This window comes from Bombyx mandarina, chromosome 21, assembly GCF_030267445.1.
Source record: "Bombyx mandarina strain Sakado chromosome 21, ASM3026744v2".
Lineage (NCBI taxonomy): Eukaryota > Metazoa > Arthropoda > Insecta > Lepidoptera > Bombycidae > Bombyx > Bombyx mandarina.
This window is the reverse complement of record NC_143227.1, coordinates 11,196,565-11,210,848: the sequence shown is the minus strand read 5'-3', so window position 1 is coordinate 11,210,848 and position 14,284 is coordinate 11,196,565. Positions and strand designations below refer to the sequence as shown.

At 35.9% G+C, this 14,284-nt stretch overlaps 2 protein-coding genes across 3 annotated transcripts in view; both read right to left on the bottom strand.

Annotated features, from left to right (window-relative positions):
• Window positions 1–70: 70 nt before the first annotated feature.
• On the bottom strand, window positions 71–8,520 carry LOC114239834 (uncharacterized). 2 transcript variants are annotated; one of them, XM_089736440.1, is made up of 8 exons: window positions 8,320–8,520; window positions 7,322–8,245; window positions 6,831–6,926; window positions 6,103–6,174; window positions 4,517–4,626; window positions 4,027–4,088; window positions 1,764–1,851; window positions 71–1,663 (listed from the first exon to the last, which is right to left on the bottom strand). In XM_089736440.1, the coding sequence occupies exons 1-8, from the start codon at window positions 8,404–8,406 to the stop codon at window positions 256–258; spliced, it is 2,847 nt and encodes a 948-aa protein (XP_089592566.1). In that variant the 5' UTR covers window positions 8,407–8,520; the 3' UTR covers window positions 71–255. The 2 variants fall into 2 exon arrangements, with proteins under 2 accessions (XP_089592566.1, XP_089592567.1); XM_089736441.1 differs by lacking the exon at window positions 6,103–6,174.
• A 1,274-nt stretch (window positions 8,521–9,794) lies between these two features.
• The window catches only part of LOC114239821 (OTU domain-containing protein 7B), a 33,689-nt gene continuing 29,199 nt past the window's right edge, over window positions 9,795–14,284 (bottom strand). The window contains exon 9 of the mRNA XM_028170224.2: window positions 9,795–13,755. Within this exon, the coding sequence (XP_028026025.2) occupies window positions 13,461–13,755 (295 nt within the window). The 3' untranslated portion in view covers window positions 9,795–13,460. The remainder of the gene's footprint in view (window positions 13,756–14,284) is intronic.

The following is a 14,284-nucleotide window of genomic DNA, read 5'->3' as shown; positions in this document are numbered from 1 at the left end:
CACAACGACAGAACGTAAGAGAAAAAGCAACACATTTTAAGCATAAAGTAAAGTAAAAATAAGAAACAAAAAGTTTTTAAGTACTATTTATAATCTTTCTAAATTTATTTTTACATTTTATAAATGTTAATCTATGTATAAATGTTTCTTAAATCTTTTTTCAATTTTATATATAATATGTAGTTAAAACAGTCTCGTTTACAATATATCTGCCTAACACTGGTCGTCTTCCAAGAATATAAAACTTTCCAAATCTCAACTATCCGGCCAGTAGTTATAGTTGGTGGAGGGCGGTGGCACTGGCATCGGGGCTCCATTCGGCGGGGGGCCCGCTCCCGAGCTGTAGGGGGAGCCCTGGGGGGAACCATACCGGGGCCTGAACCAAGGCCTGCTCGTGTACTGGTATTGGTTACTCGCATAAGCTGCCAAATTTTGTCCCGTCGCATTCGGGTAAGGATTCTGAGGATTTTGATTTGGCGCAAAACCGACGTTTTGCATGCTCTGTAAATTCTGCCCTGGATACGATTGATTGGGTGCGGGCGTTGTTGACGGAGAAAAGTTAGATTGCGATGTTTGGGGACTCGACGTTGCGCCGGTGTAGTTTTGATTGGGCGTTGGAGGGTTCGAGCCGTTCGTTTGATAGTTTGGGGGTTGCGTCGTTGACGTTTGACTGATGTAGCCAGCCTGATTCCCGTTCGTAGAACCATAGCCCGGTGTACTAGCTTGTGTGACGGGAGTGTACGTCCCTTGCGTTGCGGTCGAGCCTTCGGCGGAGAAATTCTGTTGCGAGCCTTGTAATGTACCAGTAGGTACCGAATATCCATTGTCTTGAGAAGAAGACGTGATGTAGGTCGTCTGATTGCCACTTCCATTTGTATTGTCAGTATCGCCCACCACAGTTTGCCCATTTCCGTTATTTGCAGACGCAGGGCTTGTATTTGGAATAGTATATTGCACATTATTGTTTGGTACGGTGAGAGCTCCTGAATTTTGCATCATATATTGCTGTTGTACACTCCCATATTGCGAAGTGGGGTTAATGAAGGAGTTTTGCGGCATTATTTGCGGAATACTGGGCGCGTGACCGGCCGCTATCTGTGAATTCGTCAAAGGCGAAGACGGCGGGGCTTGAACGATAGGTATCGTTCCGGATACAGCCAAGTTAGGGTTTAATTGGTGGCCACTCAAAGCCGCATTCAACTGATGCGCCGATAGCTGATTATTTAAACTTAAACCAGTTGGCATGTATTGCGAATTGGCGGGCATGTTCATTGGCATTATTGGAACATTATACTGTACGCCTCCGGGTACGCCTAATTGATTTGGCTGTACCACAGTAACATTCGGACTGGATTGCAAGACCTGTTGTCCAAGTAGGCCAGGCTGTAATGCTCCTTGGACTAGATTCGATTGGTTAGCGGGAATCATGTAAACTTGATTGTTTGGCTGTCCAAGCATAGTTGGCATTTGACTTATGTTCAGCGGGTTTTGCAAAACGGTCATGCCCTGTGGCACTGTAATCATTTGCACGTTCTGAGCTGTACTTTGTACTTTGGTGAGATCCTGTTTCTGATTATCTTTGCTTGATTGAATCTGTATGGAGTTTTTGTCAATTTGACGTATGTACATTCCGGTGCCGTCTTGAGTTCCCGTTGCTGATACGCTGAGAAGGAAAATAAGATTTTTAAGGGTTTTAATATCAAGTTTCGCTAACAGATAATCAAACGGTACAAAAATTTTGATTGAACAAACAATTGACGTACTTAGTCTGCTGTCCTGAAGACACATGTATGATGGTGCCGTGTGTAGGGTTGATTTTCATTCCCATGCTGACCACCGTGTTTTCTCTACCTGATGAAGTTTAAAAATTATGCAAATTGTGTGTATTCATTCGGACATTTTGCAACTACGCAACTACGCAGTTATTTTATTCATAATTGATAGTACATTACGCTTTCGCTGTCCGTCAAAACGCTCTACGCCAAAAGTCAAAAAGGAAAAGTTTTGGATTACCGCGCGCAGTTAAAAATTTACGCATGAAAATTACGCATATATACAAAAACAAAACTGGAAGCCATGCAACTTGTATCGTAGCCGGATTGTTTTCAATCAAAACCTTTTGGCAACCTATAAAAGAAAAGTTTTTTAAATAGATTTGGGCCCACTGCTTAGAAGTTCAGCGTATTTATCAGTATTTCTTGTTGAGCTAGTAAAAACAAAAAAAAACCGCACAGAACTCTGTAATGTTGCAAAAACTTCAGATTATCAAGCAGCATTCAGTGTTTTATCGGTGGGCGGTATTTAGTACCGCAAAAAATATATCTAGAAGTGTCCGTCCAGTCTTCGCCGCGGTCGGTGTGAAGTCAGCCCTGTCAAGCTCCACACCAGCTATTCGGGTAGAAACATATTCTGTACGCGACTGTATTTACGCAATTTGTACCCAAAAAGTTCATGTCAAATTATCGCTCACTCCAATCGTCTTCAAATTCCTGATGATAATCCAATAAGCTAAAGAAATCCTTAGTCGCAGAACGCGTCGCTGATTTACGCTTATTATGCGACACAAAACTACAGGAATAGTGTTCTCCGACCGAACGAAGACATTTTACAATTAAAACCTATTTAATTAATACGGTTTAATTTTACGTTAATTGTTATCTGTTTTAATACTCACGAAAGACTAAGGCACGTTACTCGTCATTTGAAAAATAATGGTGTAACTACCGTCCAATTTTATATAAATGCAAAATTAAACCATAAACAATAGTTTTAATTATACGAAGTGGTTTTAATTACACAAAAACATCCGAGAAAATTGTTCTCCAAAATTCTTGTTTATTTTCAAAACGAAAACCAAGAGAATTAACGGAGAAGTTTACTGCCGCTCTATTTACGCTAAATCTATGGATTTCTTTAATCGTAGTACGTGGATTTTATAGATCGCGTATATAGCTTGTTAAATATTTCGATGCCAATAGATGAAAAAATGGGGCGGTCCTCGGGAGCATGGGCGACCTAACAGGTGCTTCTGCATATTCATCGTCAGCACAACCACGACCACTCTGACAACAGTGTCCGACTGAGAAGACAAAGAAATAAATAATAAAATAAAATGTTCAATTTACGCCAGCGCAATTCGCTATTTAGTTATTGATTCTGGATACTATACATTGTACGCTATGTAGCTTAAGCATTTTCGTAGCGTTACGGCAATATCATTAGACAAACTTGAAGGTTGTGATCTTAATGAATCTTTATAGCACTAAACAGTTCATGACGCTATCGCTTTATTGTTTAACAATTCGGTTCACTCATAACAGATGTAAGTACGCTAGGGTTTCGAAAAAGTAAAATCTGGAAGAGTAGTTCTGAAATGTCTCCAGACTGGGCCGATGGGCAGGTCACGTTCAAGTCACGAATCGCCTGAGCTGGGGATGCTTCTGAAAAGGATACCTAGCTTACAACTGATCTAGAAATAATGAGCGAAAACCGACCCTATTGGGGCGAAATAAAGATGAATGTTGACGTTGACTAAAACGTATCTCTGGAACTGTTCTTTTGCATCTCCTAATTGGATATCTGTAGGACGAAAGACAATAGACCTGCGTAGCAAACAAAAAATATCTCATCCGCTGATTTCATATCTGAAAAGCTGTAAACGTTCACTTTTAAGTTATGATGCCCGCAACTGTACGCTTCACGCAAAAATAAAACAATATATATATTAGCTACGCTAAACGCGTGTTCGAAGTGATCTTATACCTAATTAATTAGTAAACAGCATTAGAGATCATTTGAAATTATAATTCCAGACTTAGGTTACCTTGCAATTAAAAGCTAGAAAAGCAACGTCGTTTTAATATCACGCAAGATTAATTTTGATGGACTGAAGTACATTTCAATTGACAGGAATCTACGGACGGGAGTTTTGTGTGGCTCCTAAATTTTTTTTGCGTAAATAGAATTTCTAGTGATCTCAAAGTAAAATGCGAACAATGTTAAACAGCATATCTTCAATGTAGGTACCTGCGGCCGCCGTCCACGAGCGCGTCTCTCTGGTCGTGCTCTTGTCCAGGCTTACATGCGACCTGTAGCATTATATCGGTTCAGTCACACACACAGACAGACACACACACGTCGTAAACGTAACGTAGCAGTCGAACTATAGAGAAATAATACGATGAGTTCTGTAGATGCACGTTTTAAAATTTCATTTAAATTTTATTAATCGTAATCATTTAAAATTGATTAAAAAAAATTAATCTCATCAAATCTTTACTTTTTTTTATCATTTTTGAAATTTTAAAACATGTTTTCGAATTAAAAACATTCCTTTTGAAGTCATCAGCGTTCCGTATATGACAAATTTCGTATAGAAACACGCCAATCGCTGGGGGGATAAAAAAATTTTGTTCTGTTAACGTTACCGGAAGGGTTTTTTCCTTTGTAGTCTTGCACATTTTGTTCGCTGAAATAAACGTTTTAATTCTGTGTTTTAAGGTTTAATGTAGCTTACCCCGCTGGTGCTATAGGTCTTAATTGCAGTTGACTAGGTGTACCGTCAGATAATCGCTTCTGACCTCGGCTTTCTTGATTTCCCGCGTTTTTCGTAGGCGTTGAAGAATTCTAGAATATTGAAGAAAAAAAATACATAAAGGGTCTGGTTGATATTCTATGGTTTAGTTTTGCACATTTTTTGAAAGATGATATGAAATAATGATCTAGAAGAATATGTTTGCACTACCAATTATAGTTTTAAAAAAAAAATGTAACACTATATACACTAACAGGGACTATTTGTGCCTGCAGTAATTGCTCGTGATCATGTTTGACATTAAGCAATACGATTGTGCCGGTGTTCAAATCACGTAGGGAGGTACCAATTTTTTTTTTTAATGTAATATTTATTAATCATTCGTTCACGAACGACTTCCGCGATCGACGATAAAATCTAACCTCAAAAATTTATATGGTTAGGTACTTGTGTAAATACTGGAGATAGAACAATAGAGTAATGTAGTCGGTACGGGAACTACCAGCCTCTGTATGTCGCGAAGCACTCACGTGTCGTGTTTGAAGAGTGGGATAACCGTTACACAATACAATTGAGCCTTCGTTTTCAATATATCTCACAGTGGATGACGGCATTAACGTTGTGATCTCTATGAGCTACTAGTAACCATTTAGTACTAGGTCAGCTATGAGCTTATACACCAATCAACACGATAAATAAACCGACACCATTAGTTATTGCTATTTGGTGTAATTGAGCATTCTTTATAAAGTAAACATAAAAGAAAAACCAGAATAAATACTGAAAAAAATTTAGAATTAAGAATGCATACATTTTGTACGAATACTTTTTATCGTAAAGCTAAATCAATAAATAATTTTAAATTAAATTAATAACTTATATTAAAGTTAGCTGGAAACGTGAATGTGACTAAAATGAACAAACATTTATTTACAGAAAACAAGCATCCCACGATATTAAGTTTTTATGAAACATTGAATCTAGATTATCGGAACAGATAAATCATTGGGGCAACCCCTAATCTACTCAATGCAGTCATGAAGATACACACTTAACTTTATTAATAAATCTCACCTTCAAGAATACTGCAACACAGTACATGACTGTTTCTGAAACTGTATTCTGATCGGTATTATAGGATCATGAGCACAATGATCACTGGTGGTAGGACCTCTTGAGAGTCCGCACGGGTAGGTACCACCACCCGGCCTATTTCGGCCGTGAAGCAGTAATGCGTTTCGGTTTGAAGGGTGGGGCAGCCATTGTAACTATACTGAGATCTTAGAACTTATATCTCAAGGTGGGTGGCGCATTTACGTTGTAGATATCTATGGGCTCCAGTAACCACTTAACACCAGGTGGGCTGTGAGCTCGTCCACCCATCTAAGCAATAAAAAAATATATAAAAAAATGCATAGAGCTAGTCGTTATGTAAAAAAATAATCAATCTGTGGATGTTTGTTTTCTCTAAAACCTTTTTAAACAGCAACAGAAACAGTGACACCAAAGCCAGAACTGAAAGCATTATACAGTGCGTAGGAAGACGACAACATAAACCTAATGCTCACAGAGTAGACTTGTGGTGATGACGCTTGTCCAGTCGATATTATGTTTATTAAAGATCCACTGCTCACAATCGGCTGTTGAAAATAGAATAGATATTTGCAGCAATATATAATACAAAACTACATAGTGTCTTCATGATTTAGTTAGATTTGATTGCCAATATTTGTTGATCATGAAAAGACTGTTCAATATACTTAAAAAAACTTCCAATGTACTTTTGAAATATTATCAGATTGTGGTGTAGATTCACAGATAATTATATCTAGTATAACAATCAGATATATTGGGTTAAAACAACTCTTATAGTTTCATTAATATTACTTTCCTAGTTTTATTTTGCAATATATGTAAGATCGCACACAATATTTGATGTATTCATGACTTTATTAAAATACAGAGAGCAAACTTTTTATTAATCAACTACATTTTAGAGTTTTTTTCTTTAGGTCTTAAAACCAATCTTCAAATTAAATTTTTATACAAATGAGACATTAAATTTTTTTTGTTGAATCGTTTGTAATTAAAACTACACTTACAGTTTAATCTCGCATTTTGCATTGTCATTATTTACAGGATTTCTACTGCATCATAAAAGTAAATTTAATTATGTATATGTCTCATGAAAATCTAAGAAAATACAATTTTGTTGTTGTAATTAGCTAGCTTATATTCTACAACAGATAATATCTTCTAACATTACCATTTAAGGTGTATAAGTTGTATAATTTACCTTCTGATTTAGCTGCATTATAGTTCCTGTTTGTAGTTGTTGTAATTGAGCAGCCGTTAATGGTAATGTTTGTTGAAGACCACCTGCTGGTGCGATCTGCAAATAAACGTAAATAAAACGTTCTTCATTTTATTCCAAACTTAGTATTTATAATAAGTATGTTTATTCGATAATTTTGTTATGTTTTCTAAGCAGTTAAAACTTAGTGTGAAAATTATTGGCATAGTCAGATTTACATTAGGAGGTTGCCAATGAAACATAAATTAGTGTTTTACATCATATAAGAAATCACAAAAGATACAAAATAACTATTCAAAGCAAGCACATCTCAAAATAAAAATAACACTTTTTTATCTAGTGATCCAGGTCAAGATCAAAGCCAAAGTATTAAAATTATAGGATTATAATTATTTGAAAGCCTGCATTCAGATAAATATGGGTCATGGTGATAAAACAGTATTAATAATTAGTATGTAAAATTTTCTACTCACAGAGACAAACTGTTGAGGTTGTAAATTTGATAAGCCCTGTTGACAAGAACTGAGATCTTGTAGCTGTTGGTATGGTATTAGCATTGTTTGTGATCCCGGCACGGTCCATTGTACAGTATCTGTTCCTTGTATGTGATATTTTACATCTTTATCTTTATCAGAGCTGTATAGGATTTTCTGTGAGGAATTTATTCCTTGTGCTGCACATACCACGGGAGTTGCTGTTGCGGAGCTGACAGTAGTGTCTGCTGTCGATAAACTTGCTTGAGGAAACGTAAATCCATTTGGTAGTAGCATTGACATGGATGATGGTACTCCACTTAACCTCAATTGTGTCACGTTAACAGGTTGCATACTTGAAATATCAACTATTTGTGTTGCTCCATAATTTGGTTGCTGTAGTCCTAGTTGTTGAGCTATAGGCAGTGATGTGAAATTAGTATTTGAAACCTGTACACCTGGCTGTACAATGGGTATTAGCTGCCCGTTTTCTTGGTTATACACATATTGCTGCTGGGGTAAAAGTTGTAGAACAGTAGGTTGTCGAACTGTCATCAGAGGAGTAGGTGCAGGAGCTACACTGACTACTGGAGGAATCACAGCAGGCACCGTAGACGTGAGAGTAGGCGGAGTGGCCAATGCGGCTGTGGGAGTCGGTGGTGGTACAGGTTGAGGAGCCGATGTTGTTGTTAATGTCGGTGGTGGAACATTCATGGCCTGCGGAGGCCCTCCAGCTTGCGCAGCGCTCCATTGTGCCAGTTCCGCTCGTATCGTCTCAATAAGATTTTGCGCCAATGACCTCGCTGCAGCTAATGCATCTGATCTAGTGTGGTGTAGCGCCAAATGTAAAGGTTCAAGTTTATCACCTTTCAATACCGCAACTACTCCAGTTTCTGATCTTATGTACTCTAAATTAGTCCCGTTCTGAAAATAATTCACGTAATTGTATAAACGGACTAGAAATGTAAAAATCGCGTTAAAATAACTATTCAACTTACGGGACCTAATATCCTTCCTTTTATGTCAAATGCGGCAGGTGCGTTATCTAAGCCTATGTAAACTTTATCTACGAGCCCACCAGACATATTTAATGAAGAAACCTAGAGGTTTTTCACTTCATAAACAATACAATAACAAAATGCATCTTCCAAAGATTTAGTAGTTTGGAGACAAGCCGTTCTGACAGTAACAGTAATGACAATAATAGTTTTTTTAAATACATAAAAGCGAAGGTGTGAAATTATACATCCCAATCGACTCTAGGTATTTCTTATTAGTCTGTTCCTGATATTTCATAATCCTAATATTCCGATACATAAATTTTATTATAAAGTAACTTAAAATTATAGAGGTTTGCGATGTGAGGTAAAGCGCAATGTTTAGTTAATTTAGTTGAAATTGATTATGGGGTTAAATTAAGTGAAACTAAACAAGAATCAGGAAATTCGCACCACTATTGTGGTACATCAGCAGCAACAAATATTAAGTATAATAGCTATGCCAGCAGCTTTTGGAAGAATTAGAAAAGCCACGTTCTGCAAATCATTTTCTTATTATGGCATACTTTCTGGCAAAAGAACAACCTACGGTTCTCTAGATGTGGTAATGTGATAACAAGTTTCGTTTCAGCGAATGTTGAAGCATTTCGCACACGTCAATTTCGCTTCCTCAATAAATACTTTAATTTTAATTTGATTACTTCAATGAATTACATAAGAATATGTATTTTGTTTAGCATTTAGCCTATCACGATCTCCACATGTCCGAGGTATCTATTATTTTACCTTATTGCATGGTTGACGCTTTGTCTTCGATAACAGACCGTGTTGCCATTCTCATGGAAAGAGGTCACTTTCGCTTAAAAACATCGGCAATGTCGTTGAATAATCAATTTTGAATCAATGTCATTCATTTACCGAACTTAATGCGTAGGTATAGGTACATAAGGTTGTGTTTACATTGGTATGCAAAATGAATACTTAATCCAACATATACCACAATCTCTTTTTTGTCATGTATGTTCGTGAGGTTTTAGTGTGGTGAGGTTTGTTGTGCGTTGGTTGAGTTGTCCTCAGGAAACCTCATCGGAGTGGTCTATAAAACACTACTTAATATTACACGTTTATTCGCGTCAGCGACCGCGATGAATCGCTGCACGTTAACCACTGACCAACGTATATTGCTTACAGGGTTGCCAACCCCAGCATAGAGCAAAACTGTAGATATGTTTGAAAAAAACTGCAGCGTAGAAATATTAACCAATAAGATTGCACAAAATCAAAATCATAAGATTGCAAAACCATTTTGTGCCATCTTATTGGTTAATATTTCTCCGCTTCTCCGTCAGCTCCGGTGGACTCACACCCTAAACCTGTAGGGCTGACAATAGTGATTGCTTATTACTATAGCTGCATAACAAGCTAAGCGGGGCGGGGTATCATTCCCCTACATGTTCATTAAAAAAAAGGAGATACTTTCTGTACTCGTTTTAAAAAAAAACCTTTTATTATTAATCATTTGTATTTCTTTAAAATAAAACATGATATGCGGTATCTATCAATATTTTTTCCTGAAAAAATAATTTTTTGTCATGCATATTTTTTTAATTATAAAAATATTATCTCACAGATCTTTAAAATCTATATACATGTCACTAATTAAATTAGAAACATGAATAACTTTTTGCTTTTGGCATAATTATTTTATAAGTAACAGGTATTTTGTTAGGTATGTACGTATCTAAGTATACAAGGATTACAATAAGTATAAGAATATTTTTTAACATAATATCGATCACTTTCAGTTCTCATGGGTAATAGACAAGTATTTCTCTTTCAAATATCCAAGCTCAATATCAGTGGGTTACGACATTCATGTTGTTTATTGGACTAGAATCTATTATTGAATAAATATGTATAGTATAGTATAAGCATTTAGCTCATTTTAGCTGAGAACAAAGAATGTTATTTATAATAATTCTATTCCACTGACCAGTAAAGAAAGCTAATAGTTTTTGTGACATATAGTATTGTATGTATATTTAAAGCAGACATATTTTACTACATTAAAGAAAAAATATCCAAAATAGTACATTGTGCACCAAGGGAGAAAAGTAGGACATTTCCTCCCGCGTGTAACGTACAAACACGCGGAATGAGATGTCCTACTTTGTTCCCGCAGTGCACATACTAATTTTCTCCTACTAGGCCGAAAGTTCGTGGAGTACCGAGCCGGGAACCAGGGGCGAAGCCCTGGCGGGGGGTATGGGGGGCGGAGCCCTCATAAAAAATCAATTTAACTGTTTTTTAATTTTGAAATAAACTACTACTAATTAAATAAGAACTGTCTGATGAACTCATCTTTGTTTAATACTTCACTATTAAATTTTATTGCCTTTTGTTTATTTCACTTTTACACTAAACACAATATTGCAAATTACCCGAGCACAACAATGGCGGAGAATTTCAGGTGCGTGAGAGCAGACGTAGACACTAACGCGCATGCGCACTGGGTATAAGGGAGAAAAAGTTACACTTTCTTCCCTGTACAGCGGGAGAAAAACCGAACTTTCGGCGTAGGTAGGAGAAAAAGAAGTATTACTTGTGTTCGTCCATACAAAAAATCAACTTTATGCCAGTTAAAATTTGGTTTAATTTATTTGGAACAATTTTGTGTTATCATAGTTTGTCAGTTTACAAAAAATATTCATTAAATTCCAAAAATTAATTAACTGTTTTCAAACGTACAAATTTGGTACTGAATATGAGTGGCAGCAAGCTATGAGTAGCATCACCATAAGAACGTAGCCTTTTGTTTCTTTTAATTTTAATTAAGATAATATATTCTTCTGTTGTCTGTGATTTATTAATCCCCATTCAACCTGGCGAAAACGAACGCAAGTGTGAGGAGACAATTATATAATTTTAATGTAATAACATAAAAGGCTTCAAGTTTACAAAATATTCATTGGACCGCAACAGATTCAACGGTGCAGTAATATTTCTCAATCTTCACACTAACCTTTTATTTATTTTCAGGACCGATTATTTAGAAGACAAATATCAAATACTAGAGATATCTGGTCTAAAATTTAACAACTTACCTAAATCTAGGTTAATTTAAGAAAAAAAAACTAAAATACTAAATCTTAGGCAACATTGAGAAATAAGTAACTGTTCTGAAAAACATAAGGTAAACAAAATATCATGAGCGACTAAACTGAAATTGAATATAGGACGCCGATTTATACCTATATGTAGACAGTTAGATGTAGACGATGTAGACAGTTATTTTACGTCATAATACAATAGATTATTGAAAAAATTAACGACATTGCGACATTCTGGTTGTATTTAATAATGAATTTTGAATAACACAAACGTGAGATATTTAATTGTGGCAATGACTCATGATAAATTGTAAGTTAATTTAGTTCTAACTACCAACAGTATGAAGAATATCTAAAAATACATTCGTACTTGCTTAGTCTGATACTAGCTATGGTGAACAATGAGATTACATGTAATATTGGAATAATTCTTCTTTTTTTTTATAATAAATTAGTTTAACTTTAATAAACAACTGTTCTGTTATAATTTTAATAGAGTACCATATTCTCAATGTTGCATTGATTTCGTTTAAGTAACTATTATAGATTATTACAATATTAGGACTAGAATAATAAAAACATTAATCTTTTCATAAATTTTAAGCAAAACAAGGACGAAAACTTCTAAGCTCGTTTATAATATAATTTTAATATAATAGATATGAGGATTTACGAAAATTTATATTACTGATGTTAGTGTATTCATACCCTGACACCAATTAATTTAATTTTTATATATATAATGAATGTTTAACAAATTCTTCCATTGTGGGGGTAGTCGGAGAAATTATAAAATATTTTGGTTCTTTTAAAAGCGCTTACCAACGTGCCTTTCATAATTTTATTTTAAATAACTTCACAAAACTAAAGCGTTGTTTTATCATTCAATGATTTATTATCAAAACCCTGACGTAAGGTATCCAATGATATATTACGACTTAATACTTTTTATATACATAAATACATACACTATATGTATACAATCATAGCTCTGTAACTCGTTTGGAATTGTCCAAAATTTACGCCCCCACATACACCTGGCACTTCATATTTTGAACACATCGATTTTTTACAATCAAAAGTCTTTCGTTTTTTTCTTTCACACTTTTTAAGTTCCTTCAAAGACAAAAGGGACAAGCTCAATAGGTAAAGTATGCGGTTCGCACAGATCACATCTGCAGTTTTATAAACGTTAAGTTAATGGTGGGTTAAAACACAAACCGTGACACGCTACGACTAAATAACAATCTAAATACTTATGATATTTATTAGTGACATAAATTAACCAAAGTTTAATGAAGTGAATAACGATAAGTATAACAAACGTGCTGGCAAACAGATCTATAGTAAAGATCGGAACAGATCATAAAATTTGAGTGTAACCAACTTACGCTCAACGCATACAATGTTGCCAGCATCGAAAAAAAATATCAAACGCGCTCAAATTTTAATTAATTATTAATAGACTAATTACATATATACTAAATATATACTAAATACTAAATATATTAAGCCGCTTTCAGACTACGCTAAAATATAATAGCATATTATAGTATATAGCTCATAGCACAGCAATATTGCATACCAAATATTGTTATGGACACGTCTGTACTGTATTTTATATCTTATCTTATACCTTTAAACGAGTAATTCTTGTATATATATATAATTTGAATCTCGGAAACGGCTCCAACGATATTCATAAAATTTAGTATACAGGGGATTTCGGGGGCGATAAATCGATCTAGCTACGATTTATTTTCAGAAAATGTTGTTTTATTCGTGTTTTCAATAACCAACTCTTCCCGACATCTATTGGCGAATAATAATACTATTTTTCTTAATTGAGGGCAACTAACCGCTTTAAAGACACAACAAGTTGGCGTTATAACAAAAAAAAACATCTATAAAATATATATGATTGGGTAAGTATACGCTGCTATACTATATGGCACTATAGTATAGCGTAGTCTGAAAGCAGCTTGACTCTAAGACTAATTATAATAAGAAAGTGTAGAAGTTCGGAAGCGCTCACTGCAGTTTCGCACACCTCGAGCAGTAGTCGTCGTTGGCGGGGCTGCCGTAGTAGGCGCAGAGGGGCGCGCGGCAGGGGCGCGGGGAGGGCGGGCGGTCGTCGTAGAACGTGGACCGGGACAGGTAGAGCGTGCGGTCGGCGGCGGGGCGGCCCGAGCGCGCGGCGTGGCTGCGGGCCAGCTCGTGCGCCGCGCGGTCCGCCTCCGCGTAGAACTGCGACTTGCCGGTGCCGTACCGCGGCTGCCCGGGCTCGCAGGGCGACGCTTCCTTGCGGTTCTTTTCCGCTGTGTACCTGAATTATATAATCATTTTTTTAAAAAGAGATTTCATGACCTAGTAACTAGGACCTTTAAGTCATGTCTTATTTTAATTTATATTCTTATTTTTGTGAAAAATGATAATACGGAGTGAAACGAAATGAAGCGAAGATGATCAATTTGAGACATTAATCAACTGGGATGATATTAAATGAAATGATATGGGATGATATATAATCTCAGTAAAATAGTGGTCATTTACTGAGATTTTTTCAGTGGACTTTTTGGAGGATCCCGAGAAGTTACGTCCAGCGGCTTTGTTTCATTTTCCCACATTTGTGCACTTTCACAGATATTAAACAGTTAATAAACCACCGTTATTGCACATTTAAACCTGAAGGAACACTAAATAGACAAAATCATGGGGATCATGTCCCTATCTACAAGATGGCAAATAGTTATCAAACAAAATGGTATCTACGTACTTTAGTTAAATGTAAATAAACTACATTAAAAAGTGTTGTGAATATTCTTAAAAAATGCGAAGAAACTTTTTCCCTAACC

Bases quoted from the DNA above. Each gene is read 5' to 3' on its own strand.
- LOC114239834 (XM_089736440.1), bottom strand. From the start codon at position 8,406: ATGTCTGGTGGGCTCGTAGATAAAGTTTACATAGGCTTAGATAACGCA. The intron at 6,927-7,321 runs GTGAGTAGAAAA...GTTTATTTGCAG, and splicing joins AACCTCAACAGTTTGTCTCT to ATCGCACCAGCAGGTGGTCT. The intron at 1,664-1,763 runs GTACGTCAATTG...TTTCCTTCTCAG, and splicing joins TCTTCAGGACAGCAGACTAA to CGTATCAGCAACGGGAACTC.